Raw genomic sequence first — 17,912 nt, forward strand, 5'->3', positions numbered from 1 at the left:
GGGTTACATTTGTCTTGTGTTTGATTAAATAAAAGAAAAAACTGTTTGATTGCTTTCCTTAAGGGGGGGGGGTCGGAAATTGAATTAGAAAAAATAAAATCTGAGATTTTTTTTATAATATTATTTATTTTTATTATCTTTATTTTTAAATAAAATATTTTTAGGCTGTATCGCCCAGCCCTACTGGAAATGATCACAGTCGCAGGCAAATCCAAGCAACATTAGTGTGAACTAAGCACGCGATTGTGGATACGACCGGTGTGATGATGACTGAACGGCTTTGCGCTTTAAGGCAGACCACAAGAGCCGGCTTCTTCCTGAGAACCGTTTTTTAACTGTCCTTCACTCTTTCTTACTTCTTTTTCTCTTCAAGCTGCTCATAATTGGTCAATCCGTGCTTGTGCTGAGCGGGAAGGGGGGGGTAGTGTAGCTGCATCTACACGCTCAGCAGCAGCGCGTTAATGGAATAGAGCGCCACTTACTTTACAAAACCACAGAGAGTCGCAGTAGAGGGATGAGAGAGCTGCCACAGGTTGCCGACCCCTGGTCTAGAAGTTTGGGGGCGTGTCTCTGTGCTGTTTGGTGTATCGTAAAGAAGCTATTTTGTGGCATTTGGGCATAAAAGGTTTTCTTCTGGCGACTCGACCATACAGCACATTTTTCTTCAGGTGCCTCCTTAGTGTACACCTTGAAACATCCACACCAGAGAGTCCTGGATCACAGCTGATCCTGGACCCCTAAATATTTTTCTGGCAGTTGTGGCAGAAATGTTTGTGACGGTGGTTTGGTTTCAACAGAACCCCTCACTTTCCACTTGTTCACAGTTTGAACACTGCTGGCTGGCATTCTCAGTTTCTTGGAAATCTTTTTATTTCCCTTTCCTGTTTTATACAATTCAGTAGTCTTGTCCCGTAGATTTTTGGCCAGCTCTTTAGCTTTCCCCATGACTGTCAGTGCAGCACTGGATGAAGGATGCTAGGGTCTGCCGGAAACTCCCAGACATTTTGAGCACACACATTGATTACAGCTAAACACGTCACAGGTGAGGATGGAACCTGTGGCTGTCATTCAAACCTGTTTGTATCAGCCGTGTCCATGTTTTAGGACTAACTCATCGGGGTATGTAGACTTTTGAACAAGGCCACGTTTCTGTTGTCATTTGGATTTAAAAAGAGTAAACAGAATTTTTGGAAGATAAATGGCTTCACTCTACCACTAACCATGAGTGGGGGAAAAATGACCCAGAAATCGTGTTTTTTTCCAGGGTATGTAAACTTAAGAGCACAATATTTTATATTTTTTAGGTAAAGGGTGAATGAAGTTTTTCTATTGGCATGATTTTCCTACCATTATGCTCTGCTTGTCTTGTATTTTTTGTGTGAGCTCCTTCAATGACTGCTGCAGCATATCATCTGTGTCGTAGCTTAGTGTCTAGTGGCAACAGTGTGACCTGGAGTACAGTGTGCAGTCCTGAAAGTGCTGTAATGGTTTGTGTGAACACTGTGTTTGTTGAATGTCAACATGGACCAGAGTTAGATGTGCGAACATTTCCCAGCTAACTAAGTTGCTTAAAGAAACCCTGTAATGTCCTTTTGAGTGTTGGGTGAGCTCTGATTCCAGCAGAAGAGATGTGTCTGAGGGGATGGGATTAAACGACTCTGTTGTCTCTTGACAGCGTGATAAAGAAGTCTGGAGTGAACCGGGTGGTGTGGAAGAGGCCCAGGCTCAGTCACAATGGTCCAGTTCGCCGCAGCACCGTGATAGACCAGATACCTTTCCTGGCTGTAGCCCGGGCTTTAGGTTAGAGCAAGCTTCCTTTTTATCTATCAGGAAATGAACTTTTTCTGGTGAAAATCCCTTTTGAAGTGATCCAAATCATTGTTGCATGTCTTTTATGGAGCTACTCTGGGCACCTTTAAGGCCTGTTTAAATGAAAGGACAGTTTTCTGTTAACTCAAGTTGAGTAAGATAAAAAGGTTAATGTAAAGTCATTGTTCTGCTCAGGGGTTATGCTTTCATATTCTGCAGGAAGGAAATTTTTAAAAGAGTTTAGTTCTTTTTAATGGAGTTACACACATAGTTGGGAACCATAGAATTCAATTTTCACATCAACAACATAGTCATTCTCTCAGAGCTGTATTTTAACATGACTAACCCTTAGGTCTATCTGTTCTTGACACGTGGAACCTTGAAGAAAGTCATGACAAAGAGTTCTGCAGTTCAACTTGTTTTCCTTTTTTCTTCTTCTTAAATCTCTCCCTCAGGTGATTTATGGAGTTATGACTTCTACAGCGGGGAGTTTGTTGTCTCTCCAGAGCCAGACACTAGTGTAGTGGTCCTTGACCCTAGGAAGCATCGCTACATCATCCTGGGCAGTGATGGTCTGTGGAATATGGTGCCACCCCAGGAGGCCATCTCCATGTGCCAGAGCAACGATGAGGACATGGTGAGCATTGCTGCAGCAAATGGGATTGTTTCAAATGGAAACGGCTGAATAAAAACACATCCAATTATAATGACGAGCCTTGTGTTGCAGGAACCCTGTGGCATCTCAAGTGCAAGGCAACTGGTCAGCCACGCTCTGCTGCGATGGCGCCAGCGAATGCTCCGTGCCGATAACACCAGCGCTATCGTGATTGCTCTGCAGGATTCAGGAGGTTCTCAAAAAATCCTGCATCATGAAGAAGTTCTGCTCGACCTGTCTCGGGCGTCCCAGTATCCGTCCATCTCTGCGTCTCGTGCTGACACGCCGGTCCTCCTGGTACGAACAAAGCGAGCTGCAAGAATTCACCCCCACCCCCTGAACCTGCATCCACCTTACCTGAATTCTGTTCTGTTGTGCTGCAGGGTCCTCCAGAGGAAGATTCCTCCTCCCCCGTGTGTGACTTCCTACCTGCTCTGGAACGACGAGATGGATTGCTGGGAAGCAACAGACTGTATTGCATGAACTTCTCAGACCCCTTTGCGCTGACTTCTTTGGGTTCCAACAGCGGCACAGAGTTCCCGGGTCTGTCTTGTTCAGCTGAAAGGACAGTAAGCACTAAAAGGTTTAATGAGTCCCCCACTTCAGGCCTGCTCGCCAAAAAAGCTCGCCGCAGGACTTCTGACCGACTGCCGTTGGCCCAGCACAATGTAGAGAAGAAGCAGAAGGAATCCAGCAACGTCTCTCCCATTCTTCAGCAGCACAACAAGACCACAGTGTGCGTGTACTGAGACACCACGCCCGCGGCTGCTGCTGCCGCTGCTGCTGCTGTCATCACTTCTGTTCATCGTGTGTGTGAAGTCACTCATGCTTCTGGCAAATTTGAACCTAAAATTACTTCAACTAGAAAGTGTCTTCTTGATTGGAAACGTCAGGCGTCTCTCAGGAGCTGAGAAGACGATCTAAAGGAGGGATATTGTTTCCCTGCAACCAATGTCTAACATTTATCAGGGGCATGAGTCATCGTGAGCTTGACTTTAGGTTCCTCCTCTCTGCAGAGATTCAGTAGATCTTCATCCTGCATGGATCCACCTTCTTTCTGTTTCATTGGGTCAGGGTGGGGTCTGGAGGGCTCAGAGACCAACACTTTCCAAGCCCTGCTCACTCTGCTCACTGTGCATTTTCTGCATGTGTTCACTTCTCTATGGATGCAGCTACAGACAGATGTTACTTTCTGAATCACATTCTCAACTGTGGGCTGAGACCATCATTTTCTGGTGCCGCTGTTAAGCTATTAGACAAAAAAAGGCAAATATAATGAGACAAGTTAGCAAATTTAGCCTCATAACTGTAGATGTGTGCAAATTAATGCATACTTTAAAAAAAAGGTTTGCTCAGCTGAAGATTTTCCCTTTGAATTAAACCAGCTCTGAAGTTGAACCTGTTGTCTGCAGCACCAGCACCTTATCTTAAGTTTGAAAACACAGTCACCTAAAACATTAACATCTCCTCCACTTTCATTGTTGATATTGTACATTTACTCCTAAATGACACACCCGTCTTTCTTAACGTTTGTAGGGTCTAAATTGTGCCTAATGATGTAAATATGTATTTTATAGCCAAGTATTTAACAGACTGTTTATGTAAAACAAATCTATTTTTATACTTTCTTTTAGTGTAAGTTAATAAAATGTTACCGTCCCTTCTAGAGGCTCTCCAGCAGACTTTTTCTCTCCAACACGTGTGCAGAACCAGGCTGGAAGCATATTTATGTGTTTTATTTAATGTCTTGAATTTAAACTAAAGGTGCTGCTACAGTCACAAATAAGGAAGCTATGTTGTTTATATTTTTATGAATATATGAAATGCCTGTTTGCTCTTCCCCATAACAAGGTCCTTGTATAACAAAAGTTGTGGAGGATCTTGTTACATGATGATTCCAAAATTTATCTGTCTTCTATTGTCATCCATGTCAACACCGTAATGGATTTAATTAAATGGTGTCTTCAGCTCCTCTTTCTATATGAACCCATCACAGGGGGGGTTTCTGAGTTTCATCCATGGCTTTAGAGAGCCTCCAACATGGATCTGAGGCAGATGCTTCCCTTTCTTCAGAGGGTCTGCCTGAGAACCCTGTAACCCTTGTGCTATCCTAAACACTTTAACGTTGGGAGTTGGGTCATCTAGACCCACTAGACCAGAGGTGGGCACTGAGGGCCGCATTCCTGCATGTTTTCCAGCATACCCTGCTCTGGCATGTCCTGATTGGCTGGACACACCTGAACCAGGTAATCAGCCATGAGTAGGGCAAGAATATCTGGAAATCATGCAGACACACCGGCCCTCGAGGCCTGGAATTGCCCACCCCTGCACTAGACAGTGCGTTGAACCTTTGTTCTTCAATGATTTGTGATCTTCACTGGTGTCCATGGATTACATGAAATCTTTCCACCTTTATCCACCTTTGTCATGGTAGGGAGAACACGTCACTGTAAGGGTTGGGTCTTCTAAGATAGCACAAAGGTTAAAGCCTCTGTTTACTTTGAGCTGCCATATTTGTGTTGCATACTCTACACCTTTGAGGGACACCCCGTCTGACATGGTGTCACCCGTTTTCCATGGTGGGAACAAGCCAGTCGCTCCTACTTCTTCTGAGTGGTGTTGTTACTGATGTGTGTACAGATTCATATGAGGAAAAACCCCTTGCATGGACTGATTGAGTAGGTTTGGACTTTTATGGTGACTTTAAGAAGGGATAGCTGTTCATGCTCCGGCTGCAGCGGGTGACGTGCGTCTGTGTACATAGGTGGTGGATGTCACATTACAGTGAATCCTCACAAAGCTGTGTGACGTTGTTGGAACATGATTATGCCCTTTTGCCTCTTTGTCATCCGTGTTGAATTCCAGGAGTTTTAGGAACTGTAAAATTATAATCATTCTATATGAAAAATCATTTCTTTACTGTTTGGTGTTTCATGATCATGGTTTTTTGTTTTTGTTCCTCTATGGTGCTTAAGTGCAATTTCTGACACAGGTGTGTACATGTGTGTTCATTTTGTAGTATCTGGTCCCCCAGATAGTAGCAAATATGGGTTTATTCAAATGTTTTTTGAAACACTATAACCTGATATTTTGGTTTAAGGCTCCTCATTTAGATTTTTCTATACAGTTATTAAGTGATTCTTTCAAACCCCTGTCTACTGATTTACCCTCTTGTACACTTCAGAAAGCTGCTGTAGCAGCTGACGTGCATGTGTACAGTGTAAATGTGGAAAAAAATCTTATCTGGAAATCAACTTATTTAAATAAAATACTCCTTAAAATGGAAAAAGGTTTTTTTTCTCTTTTCTTTTGTATTGAAAACATCTGCAGCCCTTACAACCATGCATTGTGGGATTAACATTTCTTCCCATTTCTGTGCCTTAAACTAACTTGTTTTGAGTTGTTTCTCTGTCCACAACAGTTAGGTACTGTGACGGCCTTCAGGACCTTCTTATTGGGATTCCAGTACTTTTAAGGGACATTGACCCCAACATTTTCTACCAGATTTGTAGCTTTTCAAGGAAGTTACTTGAAAATGTTTTCCCAAGGAGTCAAGGGAAAGGGCACTCTACATTTTTGTCTTTTATGTCTTGTTCCTTACGAAGTGAAAGAGTTCATAAAGTCTATAGAATAAATTGAGTTTAGGGATTTAAACGCATTCTTGAGTAAGATTATGGGAAGTGTTCACTCTAATAAGAAAGCCTTTTTCATACTTAACATAAGTGCTTGCCATCGATACAACCTAAAAAGTGTGTTCTAGAGATAGTTACACAATGTTGTTCTGCGACATAATTTTTCACAATGTATGAACCTATTTCAATCGTCTATTACTAACATGCTAATACGGGATTTAATAATGAAAATGAAATTAATAATTATTTTATTCTAAATTCCCTTACAATCCTACAAATCCATTTAGACGTGGACATGGTAAAGATGATCTGCTGCAGTTCAAACTGAGCATCAGAGTAGAGAAGAAATGTGATTAAAGTGACTTTAAACATGGCATTGGTTGTTGAGTCGGAGATTAATGACGGCGTATGAAAATTATACGTCCACCAAAAAAGTAACACGGCTGCATCATTAAAAGAAAGAGTTTCTGCTTGTAGTAGAAGAACAGACAAAGTAAACGCACTTTCCATTTTCATGTGATGCATATATATATATATATATATATATATATATATATATATATATATATATATATATTAAATGAATTACTTCTATTGGTAACAAGTAATTGAGTAAAATGTATTCAACCTAATTTCTTACGTCTATAAACTCAATAATTGTTTATACAACTCAAATTTATGTATTTATTTAACTAAATGTCATATTACTCCAATTCAAGTAATCTTTTTTCCATCGTAATGAATTATATGAATTATTATTTATTAATTATAATTCTTGAACTCTCATATGTCTAAGTTTGAGCCAGCAGATACTCATTTTTATGACAATAAGAAGAACAAAACAGTATGTGTAATTTATGTTCATTCATTTAGGAATTTTCCAACATTAATAATGTATCATATGATTGTAGGGGTGCTATATAAACTCATCATCCTCTCCCTCATGGTGCAGAGACTTGAGCAAAGTAGGACAAAATAACTCGGCAAAACACGGTAAAACACAGTAAAACAGCTAAACAACTAAACACATTTGGTCAAAAACCCACACTTCAACCCAAATCTGTCCAGACAGGCAAAGGGAATGGTATCCCACAATCCCTTGCGGTGCCGATCTAACTTCAGCACCAAAGTTACACCTACTTAATTGAATTAATTTGAATGAAAGCAAAATAACCGTCTGAAAACTACATGTTATTTTTAAACTGACTTAACAAAAAAAGATTTATCTTAACTGAAGCAAATAATTAAGTTAGATCAAAGTAAAAAGTTTATCTTTCCAACATCCATATGTGGTCTTATCACCCTCTCATGGTGGAAAAAGTATTATCTGAGCTTCTTCATCCACTAAATCATCTTCAAATGGACACGCCATGCTGCTTCACCTCTCTGAAAACAAACTAACCTTCAACTAAACCTGGTCCAGACCAGGTTATGTTCAGAGCAGGAGTTGCCATGGCAACTTGATCTACCCTGAAACAATGAGTTATATCGCTAGAGGAGACATCACGTGGTTTCTCATGGGAGGAGAGCACCGCCATCTTGGTGAGGTCAAGTTACTACTGCAGTGAATGCATGTGAACACATTTTTTGCAAAATACCAGTTCATTATGCGGGTTTCAACTGCCAAATCAGAGAAATGAGTCCATTAAGGAGGTAGGTGTATCATTTCACAGGTAAGTATTTAATTTTTTTTTATTTTAAGGCTGCAGGGGCTTCATTAATAGAACACATGTTGACATGCATGATGCTGCAGCGCTATTATCAACATGCTGCATGATGTTCATTTATTTTGCTGTCAATATAAATGTACATTTTATTTAGCTAAACCTGTATACAGCATACTAGGCTGTTATAGTAATATAGATTTATACATTTCTGACTCAGTGACTGAACTTTTCTTGCAGGTTTCCAATGGATTCAGACTTAAGGAAAAAGTGGATCTTAGCAATAAAAAGAGTTAACCCAGATGGATCACTGTGGTACCAACTAGTAATACAGTCTGGATATGTTAGAAACATTTGTGGAAACACATTTAGATGAGAGGCCAGACTGTTCGCTTGAAACCTGAAACCAAACCATCTGTGTTATACTCACATGAATCAATATAAATCTATTGTTTTTCTTTGTTGTTGTTGCTTTTTTAGGGTAAATCTATTGTTGACTTTTGGACTTCTTTTGAATATTTGTTTTATTATTATTATTATTATTAATAGAATTATTATTTTTTATTATTTATTGAATTATTATTTATTTATTGTTACTATTTATTTTTTGTACTGACTTACTATTGATTTATTATTATTATTATTATTATTATTAACATTATTATTAATAACATTATTATTATTATCATTAATAGACTTAGTTTTTATTATTTATTGACTAATTATTTATTTATTGTTATTATTTAGTTTTTTGTACTGACTTACTATTGATTTATTATTATTATTATTATTATTATTATTATTGACTTATTATTGGGTTTTTCTAAATAATTTAAATTACATGTCAAAGAGGTCTAAAACTTCTAAATGTTTAGAAATTGTTTTTAAAATTCTTTGAAATTATTTTTTCTTCGTAAGTCCTGCAACAATGCATTTTCATTAAAGTTTGAGCTTTTAAGGCTGACCGTTTCTCTTCTTTAACAACAACAAATGATGTATCTATATATATATATATATATTATATATATAAATATAATATATTTACATATATGTACAAATATATATAAATTTAACAATATACATAGCATATAAAAGGTACTTAGACACCACTAAAAGCAATAGAAATCATTGTCATGTGGGCCTCGTCGACCTCACCAAGATGGCGTCGCGCTCCGCCACCGTCGGCCAGGCTTCCCAAGCGGGCGTGTCTCCTCTAGTGATATAACTCATTGCTCAGAACTCTCAGTTCCAACAAAAACACCAGCTAAAGCTCGTCTTTAGCGGTGTAGCTTTCCACAGAATCCGGTATCAGACCGTGGAACAAGTGAACAAAACCATGAAGCTCAGAGACGCTAGTCTTTCTGCCTTTTTTTCGCAGTTTTCGCACTACATCTCCCATGATGCATTGGCTTGAAAGGGACAGCGCCTCAGCGTACAATGAGTCGCCCTTGTTACACGTCTTGAAAACACAACGAACATACAGTTTGTATGTATCTTAACTTTTATTACATCTTTTAGAAAAACATCTGCAACTTCCTGCTTTTTCTGCCACAATTATCACAAAGATTGGCGGGGGGGGGGGGGGGGGGGGGGCTGTAGATCAATAGAGACTATGAGTTTCTGCTTTTTTTTTGGGGATGCTGGTGTGCCGCAGGATTTTTGTCAAGGTTAAAGTGTGCCGTGGCTCAAAAAAGGTTGAAAAACACTGGTCTAATCTAAGATGCCTGTTCAGAATATTTTATAAGATCTGCATCTCAGACTTGATGTGCCTCAGCTGGCATGCTAACTATTGCTGTTTTAAAACTAAGGATTGATAGGAAAAAGAGCTTTTTTCTCCAAAATGAACAAACCAGTAAACTTGGATGCAGATGCAACACGTCTCCTCCATGCGGTTCCACGTCTCCTCCTTTCTTGGCACATTTAAACTTGCCTTGTATTTTAGGAAAGGCACTTTTATTTCCAGTGAAACAGTGTTACGTTTGGAGGTCATTCCCCTCCTTTTTTTTATTTCAGAGGTTACCTTTGCCCTAATTCGCTCAGTTTGAAGCAGGAAGATCTTTGTGTTTGAAGACTTTTAACCTAATTCATGTTGGACTTCAGTTCAAAGGAAGGTTGGGACCTGATCAAGATTATTTTTTTCAAATGTCTCAAAACATAATTATTACATCATTTATACTGTCAGCAGCTCAATCTGCTGTTCATCTAGAAAGCTTTTGTCCACTCTTGACCAAAAAAAAAAAAAAAGTGGAGTCCAGTTCCAACCCTAGTGACTTAGACCTCTTTTTTTTTTTTGCAAAACTAGTTTTTATGCAGAACCTGATCTTGTCAAACCTGCATTTCAGTGTTCTGTGGTGAAAAACCAAATACTCGTCATTTTTTCAACAACCTTACCAAATGCTAAAACTTGCAGGAACATTCTTCCAACATATTAACTGTCTTGCATTGCATTGCAGCAATGTTCTCCATAAGTTTGAAGTTCAGGTTTTGCTGCACCAGTTACCACTTAGTTACTGCTAAAGAAATAATTCAAAAAGTTAATAGAAGATTTAATGCAATTTGTTTTACAAAATATTGGACACATTCACAGGATTAAGTTATTTTTTTTTGTTTTTATTAGCAGGTGGGTGGATGTATAGACAGAGTTATCAAACTCTAAGCTTCGTTTTGTTTCCAATCAGTATGTGGTCACACCACTAGGCTTTTCTTCACTGTGTAGAATCCTAGAATTTTCTTTTTAATTTATTATACTGTTTATTCTTACTACCATTTGTCACTACTAATAAACTCATTCAAGTTTATTTCAAACACAGTTGCTGGTAATTAAAGAAATGGTTAAAGAAGCTTTAAAATACTGTTACCTTCGTAAAAAAAAAAACCATAACTCTTTCATTTATTGTTGGAATATTATTAGACCTTGTTTTTTAGTTTCCGTTTGACCAAAAAAAAAGAAAGAAAACAAAAACAAAGAACATGACACATCTTCCAATTTCACTTCCTTTATTTCATCAATTGTAAAGCCAAATTTGAAAAAACCAGTGAGGGGACGTGCAAGTGCTTTTTAATTCACTGTTTCTGCTTTAGAAGACCTAGTACGGTTTTGGGCAGGCTCCTACTTTTGTTTTTGATTTGTCAGAGTTGCAAAAGGTCATGTAGAAAGCCGTTTGAGGTTTGATGGACCTATTTTTACCGATTCTTTTCACGAATTTTATATCCCAATTTATCAAGAAAAGCTAGGTTTCGGTATGCTATGAAACAAATAAACGTTGAGACACCTCTTTAAGATGTGGGAGAAGCCCAAAAGGCCCGGATAAAACCCACACAGGTGTATCGGAACCAGATCTGTGTTTTTGTTTTAACTACAGAAAATATTGCTTGTCCCCAAGTTTCTTTCCCCCCTGAATTCCGTTTGTGTTGGTAGCCCCTTCCTAATGCGTTTTTCTTTGCTTAGCAATTTGAATCCTCATTTGATCTCAGTTATGTCCAATATTCTTTTATTATTTGAGATCTGTTCTGGAAAAATACAAAGACTTTGTAAAATTAGCTTATTTCCTACCACCCTCACGTAGAAGCTCATTTGGAATCTAACACTGTGGTTTCTATTGCTTGTTTTGGGAAAATAGTCAGATCGGCAATAAACGGAGGTGGTCTCCAACCCCCTCCCAACATATTTTGGTTCATTAAACACTATGCAACCTTGTTAGACTTAGTACGCTTCTAATTAAAACGATTTTTGTTTTTTGAGCTTCCAATTTTACGTTTTTAAAGATGAATTAAAAAGCCTTGTCTGGTTTTTGCACGTCCCCTCCTAGTTTTTATGTTTTCCTTTTTGCCAATGAAATCCACCTGGTTTGGGTGGAGCACGCTCCTCTCCTGCCAAGCTCTCCATGAAGATCAGGTCGGACTCCCTTGAAGGCCAATGTGAGTTTAGGGAGAACCCTCGGGAAAGGCAGGGGGGTTAAAGGAGCTGCAGAAAAAGTGTGCTAGGAGCACAATGTAACAACCCCCCCCCACCAGCACCACCACCACCACGCCAAGGAGTCCTGTTGAAAAGAGTTAAAGAAAAGAGTTAGGAAAGGACACTGCTGTAACAAATACAGCTTTATTTTGGGTACATTTACTTTTTTTACATACTGTAGTGATTGTTTAGGATAACAACTCACCAAAATGTGAGACTCAGACGGTCCTGCCAACTCTCTCTGGAGGAGATCTGCACACGGCATCCACGAAGGTCACAGCAACACCGACGAGTCTTGGTCACTGCAACAAGGAAAACGAGGCAGATCTTTCTGTGAGAGTCAGCATTAGCACAATCAGTGGACAGAGAACCCAGAAGACATTTAATGCGTGTGAGGAGCCTTTGTCCAGTTTCCCTTTAACTAGTATCTTTACCCCATCTGGATTTTCAATTATACTATACTATGTTTCTTCTAACAACGTTCTGTTTTTTAATGTAGCCTAGTGCCGTTTTTCCAAACATCCAACCAAAAGTAAACCGAAAGAAAAAAAGTGTTGGTAAACACGGGACCTAGTAATCATGGGAAATGCCACTTTTTAAACCAATTCCAATTTTAAATCTGCCTATGTGGCACTAAGAGTAAAAACTTTCATTTTAGAATATTGCCATCGTCTGCCCCTACTTGCAGCTAAACTTTAGTATTTTTCATTTTCCTTTACACTTTACTTATTTATTCTAAGGTCAATTTAGGTTTAAGATTTTCTCTGAAATTTCTAAACTTTTTTAAATTTCAGACTTTTGAGTTCTCTGTCCCTGTGTGTGTGTGTGTGTGTGTGTAGATGTGTCTGAGTCTGAGTGTTTTCTTTTTCTGTTATCTGAGCCATGGATGGTGGAGCAGATCTTGCAGGTAGGGGCGCTGTTCTTCAGAAGTATTCAAACATGCTTGGAAAAAGTCTTGGCACTCTGGAGAAAGAAAAGAAAAGTAAAGCAAAGATTAAGGTCAGATAAGGTCAGAGCCTCAGCATCCATGCCGAGAAAGATGATTTCTTACCTTCTGACAATTCACTGTCAATCATCAGATCCCCTTCGAGAAAATCCATTGTTGAGAAATCGCCGTGGGAATGGAGGGTTTCATACAAAACTACCCCAAGCTGCCACACTGTGGTTGACCCTGGGCTACAAAAGCCTTTAAAGGCTTCTGGGGGGGCATTTATAGGAGTTCCTGGAACAAAAATAAATATTAGTCATATTCCTGCTCATTTGACATGTTTTTATTTGTTGATGCAGATCTTCTACCTGAAAATCCTCTAAGGATGGAATCCTTTTCTGCCATGCAGCTCACTCCAAAGTCTATAAGACGAGCTTGTGGTGTATTTGAGTGGCTTTGAATGAGGATGTTTTCACTTTTGATGTCTTGGTGGAAGATATTTCTGTCCTCGAGGTCGATGGCTGTGCGAATGAGCTGTGTCATTATGATCTGAAATAGATAAAAAAGAAGTAATAAGCTGAGGCAGCAAAGCACAAGCCTCCTTCTAAAACAGCATGCACGCCGGCCTCGTCAAGATGCGTTCAGGTGGCCACCTCCAATGAAAAGTCTCTGTGAATGTGCATTTTGGGCCTTCCCCTTTATAACTCTCGCTGCGCACGTTTTTATGGCCGTTTTCAAGCTCCACGTACAAAACGAACGGCCATTGAACATGTGTTGCAAGTCAAACCAGGTTGAATTTTGACCATTCGGGACTCGGATTGAGTTGTGAAGGATGAATGACATCCCCCGCAATTTACAAAAGTTTACATTTTGTGCCCAAATCGAGAGATTTGCACCGCTTCAACATTTTGCACCAAGCCTGTTAAAGCGAAGAAGCCAGTGTGAACACCATGGGCTAAATGGGTTTTCAAGAAGCCGCGTTCTTGACCACGCATCACATGCCCAGTGTATATGTAGCTTTAGAAGTACTCTTCTTTCTAATGTTCTGAACCTGCTGAAAGCTACTTTTGCTTCTGCAACACTTAACTACTTTATGAAACAAGGTTGCATTGAATAAACATTTCAGCTTCAGGAAGTTTCTGCAGAAACAGAACATCTCAAACCAACACAGACTGCACACGGGCCTACCTTGGCTTCTTCTTCTTCCAGTGTGCCTCCTTTGGTATCAATGTAATGAAAGAGGTCCTCACAAGGGATTGGTCTCTCCATGACCAGGAGGATTTCTCTGCCGATGTCATACCAGTCCAACAGGGCTACTGGCGCTGCTTTTCCATCTGAAGGAATGGATTCATCGTGTAACTTTAACATTATGGCCACTTCAGAAGGAACCATTTTTCCACTGCCATCATCCTGAAGAATCAAAACAAAGAGAGCATGAGGAAGAGAAGCAGAGAAACCCATTTAGAGCAGAGATACTCAGAATCATTTGGCTCAAGCAACTTACCAGTTGTTTATTTCTGATGAAGCATTTCAAAATGTGCTTGATGGCTACCTGCAAGACACAAACAAGAGCATTTCTGACTGTGAGATGACTGACAGGAGACAATCTGGGATCATTTAGATTTCCCCTCCATCAAAATCTATTTTCATTCAGACCATCTAAACCACAAACATCAACAGTCTGATTATAAATGAATGTATCCAAGTACTTTTCTCATGGTTTCATAAAAAGTCTGTAGCTCATTTACTGTAGCTGCATACAAAACACTTACTGGTAAGTTGTCAGATTTCCGAAAGCCACCATAAATGGATCCATAACCTCCTTCAGCAAATTGATATTTTTCCACATATTTGGCTTCAAATTTATCTGAACACAGAAAAAAACAGAAATACAATATTAGTTCATTTATGATTGAAAATGATATTATTAAACATAACAGTATAATCAAAAGGAAATGTTTTACAATCATCAGACCTTTATCGGTAATCTCAGTTTTCTCTGAGGATGTTGCAGTTTGTTCGGCGTCACTGGAACTGGAATCTGAAAATGACAAGATATTGCAGAGCTTTTCTTTTTTTACACTTCTACTACCCCTTTGTGCTAAAACTTAGGGGTAAACCTGTATTTAAGTGTTTTTTTAAATATGTATTTTTTAAAAACGGGCTGTGAATTTTAAGAAGCAACCTTGGTAAAGTTGAACCACAGACACTTGCTTTGATTGTAACAATTAAAACAAGTGCTTAGGAAATGTAAAATATGTTGATGCAAAATAGAGACATTCATTTGGTTGCAGTGTTTGCATTTTTAAAAGTGTTTAAAAGTGTTTAAAAGTGTTTGCAGACTTTAAAACAAAGGCAACTCATTTTTACGTTTTGAGATAGTCTGAGAGGAGTATGATTCTTTTCTAGTCCTTCATTTGTTATGACACTTTTATTTTTAATTTCTTTCCTTGTCCCTCAAGAAAACCATGGGGTCTGTGTGTCTTATTTACCTTTTAGAGTCGTTTTCCTCTTCTTCGGCCCTATTACTTCTTCTTCCTCTTTGTCTTCCTGTCTTTTCCTCTTTAGTGTTGTCACTTGGGTCTTGTCTTGGGTGCTGGCAGAGGGTTGTGAAGGCTCAGGTGCAGAAGACTCAATCGGTTTATGGTTTAGATGTTTTTTCTTCTGTTTCTTCTTTCTAGGGAAAGACTTCCTCTCGGCGTTTTTGGTTTGTCCATCATCTGAAGATCAACAACAAAACAGCTTAATTAGTAAAGAATATTCATTTTATATTTCACAGTTTACTGCTCGAGTTCACATCAAGTATATCAATGTGTTGGCGGCTTTTATTTGAAAAGCTAAATGAGTCGAGATGTTATCACAAAAACACAAAAGTTTGTCATCGTTGGGAAGCAAATGTGTAAGTAAAGGTTTTGCTGGGACTCTCATTTCCCACCATATTTTGGTTTGTCCTTGGCAGAACTTTCATTTGAGGTTTATTACACAAAAACTTGAGTAACAAAAAATGTTCCTTATTTTTAATGTACGCGCCTTACTTTTTTCTTTTTGTTGTCAAAGAGTGTTGCTAAGCAACTTTGAAAAAAGGGCTCTCTGATATCACTGATGCCATGAACTGTTGCTAAGTGACACAGCATGTGACTTTGGCTTCTTTTTAGTGTTTATGTTTAAATTGACACATTCTGAAAAACACTTCAGTATAAAACATTTTGGAAAAAATGTGATTTTATTACATATGTACTGTTGTGAAATGTTCGTTAAAGGTTTGGACGATTTTAAACCAGTGATATATATTAGGAAATGCATAATGTTGATAAAAATCCATCATAATAGAGACATTTATTTGGGTGGAGTGTTTGCATTCAGCTTCAGAGCCATTTTAGAAACAAATTTAGGACTTCAGTGTTTCTTTTGACAGTCGACTGCTGTCGTGAGCTTTGAGGCCCACAAACTGACTCTGTCTTACAAAGCAGACTTAAAAATACCAGCAACTCAACTTTTGAAAGGATTGTGACAATCTGGTAGTTTTTAATTTGTCACGCTAGTTTTATTTTTTTAATTTTCTGAATTTTAATTTATTTTTGTAGCACTGTACTGTCAAATTATTAGTGAGATGTCCTTTAAAAATAAATTAGAATTAGACCTAGTCTGTTCAGCCTACAAGTTGTAGTGTTGTTTGGGGTCTGTGTCAGTTTATTTACCTTTCAGTGGGGTTTTCACCTTCTTTGGCTCTATTATTTCTTCTTCCTCTTTGTCTTCCTGTTTCTTTCTTTTTAGTTTTCTCACTGGGGTGTTGTCTTGGGTGCTGGTAGATTGTTGAGAAGGCTCAGATTCAGGAGTCTCAATTGGCACCGGGAACGTCCCTTTTTTCTTCCTTTTCTTCCTCTCGACTTGTTGGGAAAAGCAGGATGAGTTAAAATATTATCATAGCAACACAAAAACCAAACTTTGACATCTTCACGAAGCAAACGTGTAACTAAAAGTTTTGCCGGGACTCTCATTTACCAGTATGTTTTGGATTGTCCATGGCAGAATCTTTGTCCATGATCGTTCCTTGTTTATTACACAAAAACCTGAGTAAATGGGAAAGTCTTTCCTTAGTCTCAAAATGTGTGCTTTACTTTGGAGATCGAAGAGTGTTGTGGTTTAACCGTATTGCTAAGCAACTTATAAAGTGGGGCTCTCTGATATCAGTGATGTCACAGTCTGTTGCTAAGTTACACGGCATGGAACTTTAGCATTAGTTTACTTTTTGGTGCTAACATATGAATCAATACAATCTGAAACATACTAAAACATATGTGAAAAATGTGATTTTAAAACATCAGTATTGTATTTTTCAGACCCAAAGGTCCAACACATTATATTGTGCATAAAGCAAAAAAGCTGTCTACACTTTGACTACACTACCCATAATGCCTAGAGGAACTAAGCGGCAGGGGATTGGTCAGAGTGGTTGATAGGAAGCTTTTCTTGTAAACTGAGTTTGTATTGTATATTTTCTTTATTAAAAATGAATCCATTGATTACTTTAATTTATTTCCATCTACAAAGTTTTAAATGTCCTAGAATGCTTGAATGCATCACCCAGTCCACCAAACCCCTCGTGCAGATCAGTTTTAACAGCCAATCAGAGGTGGTGGCTGTTCCGCTAGGCCCAGCAGCTCTCGCATCAGTTTCTGAGCACGTTTTTACCACGAGTCTTTTCACTTTAACCACGTAAGACAGGAGAGCCCTTGCTGTTCTAGCAGAGCAAGCTGTGGAAGCTGTGAGAGGCGTCACAATCGTGGGTGTTAGCTATAGCAATTAAATTCTCAACGGCCATTTTGAGAGTTGTAGCAGCTGAAATCCACGTCTTTGAATCCACAACATTGGTGAGAAATGTGTTCCTGTAGCTGTGATGCTCCCCTGAAAACCCGAACAAGTTACCAAAACTAATTTGCCACAATCAATGTAAGTTGATTAACTTAAAAGTATGATTTTTCCATAACATAAAATGTTTAATTGTGTGCTACTTGTATTTTATGATAAGAGTAAAATTAAAAGCGTTACGTTTGTGCAAATCAAATATATGCATTAAATATGACTTATTTTTCCTGTTAAGACAACTTAATTGTCATCAGTTACAATGACTCACCAGTTTGAAGTTTTCAAGCCACAGGAATAAGTTTGCACAACTTAAAAAAATAAGTACACAACAACACAATTTTATCTTAACAGAACTTAATCTTTACTGTACCATGGTCCGGTTGAATACTTGATTCTGATTGGC

At 38.6% G+C, this 17,912-nt stretch overlaps 2 protein-coding genes across 3 annotated transcripts in view; one reads left to right on the forward strand and one right to left on the reverse strand.

The window, feature by feature from the left end:
* ppm1da (protein phosphatase, Mg2+/Mn2+ dependent, 1Da) overlaps positions 1-5,753 on the forward strand; it is an 11,295-nt gene extending 5,542 nt beyond the window's left edge. For both annotated transcript variants that reach the window (XM_023961707.2, XM_078929985.1), the window contains 4 exons: positions 1,676-1,800; positions 2,265-2,446; positions 2,537-2,761; positions 2,848-5,753. In XM_023961707.2, coding sequence (XP_023817475.1) covers positions 1,676-1,800; positions 2,265-2,446; positions 2,537-2,761; positions 2,848-3,213 — 898 coding nt within the window. In that variant the 3' untranslated portion in view covers positions 3,214-5,753. The remainder of the gene's footprint in view (positions 1-1,675; positions 1,801-2,264; positions 2,447-2,536; positions 2,762-2,847) is intronic.
* Positions 5,754-10,740: 4,987 nt separating this feature from the next.
* Positions 10,741-16,826, reverse strand: LOC105358310 (serine/threonine-protein kinase pim-1). Its single transcript, XM_011493913.4, has 11 exons — positions 16,646-16,826; positions 16,342-16,530; positions 15,136-15,363; positions 14,619-14,684; positions 14,416-14,510; positions 14,148-14,195; positions 13,832-14,053; positions 13,012-13,192; positions 12,767-12,937; positions 11,921-12,678; positions 10,741-11,800 (listed from the first exon to the last, which is right to left on the reverse strand). The coding sequence occupies exons 1-10, from the start codon at positions 16,683-16,685 to the stop codon at positions 12,587-12,589; spliced, it is 1,332 nt and encodes a 443-aa protein (XP_011492215.1). The 5' UTR covers positions 16,686-16,826; the 3' UTR covers positions 10,741-11,800; positions 11,921-12,586.
* Positions 16,827-17,912: the final 1,086 nt, after the last annotated feature.

This window comes from Oryzias latipes, chromosome 13 (assembly GCF_053564925.1).
Source record: "Oryzias latipes strain Hd-rR chromosome 13, Olatipes_Hd-rR_3.1".
NCBI lineage: Eukaryota > Metazoa > Chordata > Actinopteri > Beloniformes > Adrianichthyidae > Oryzias > Oryzias latipes.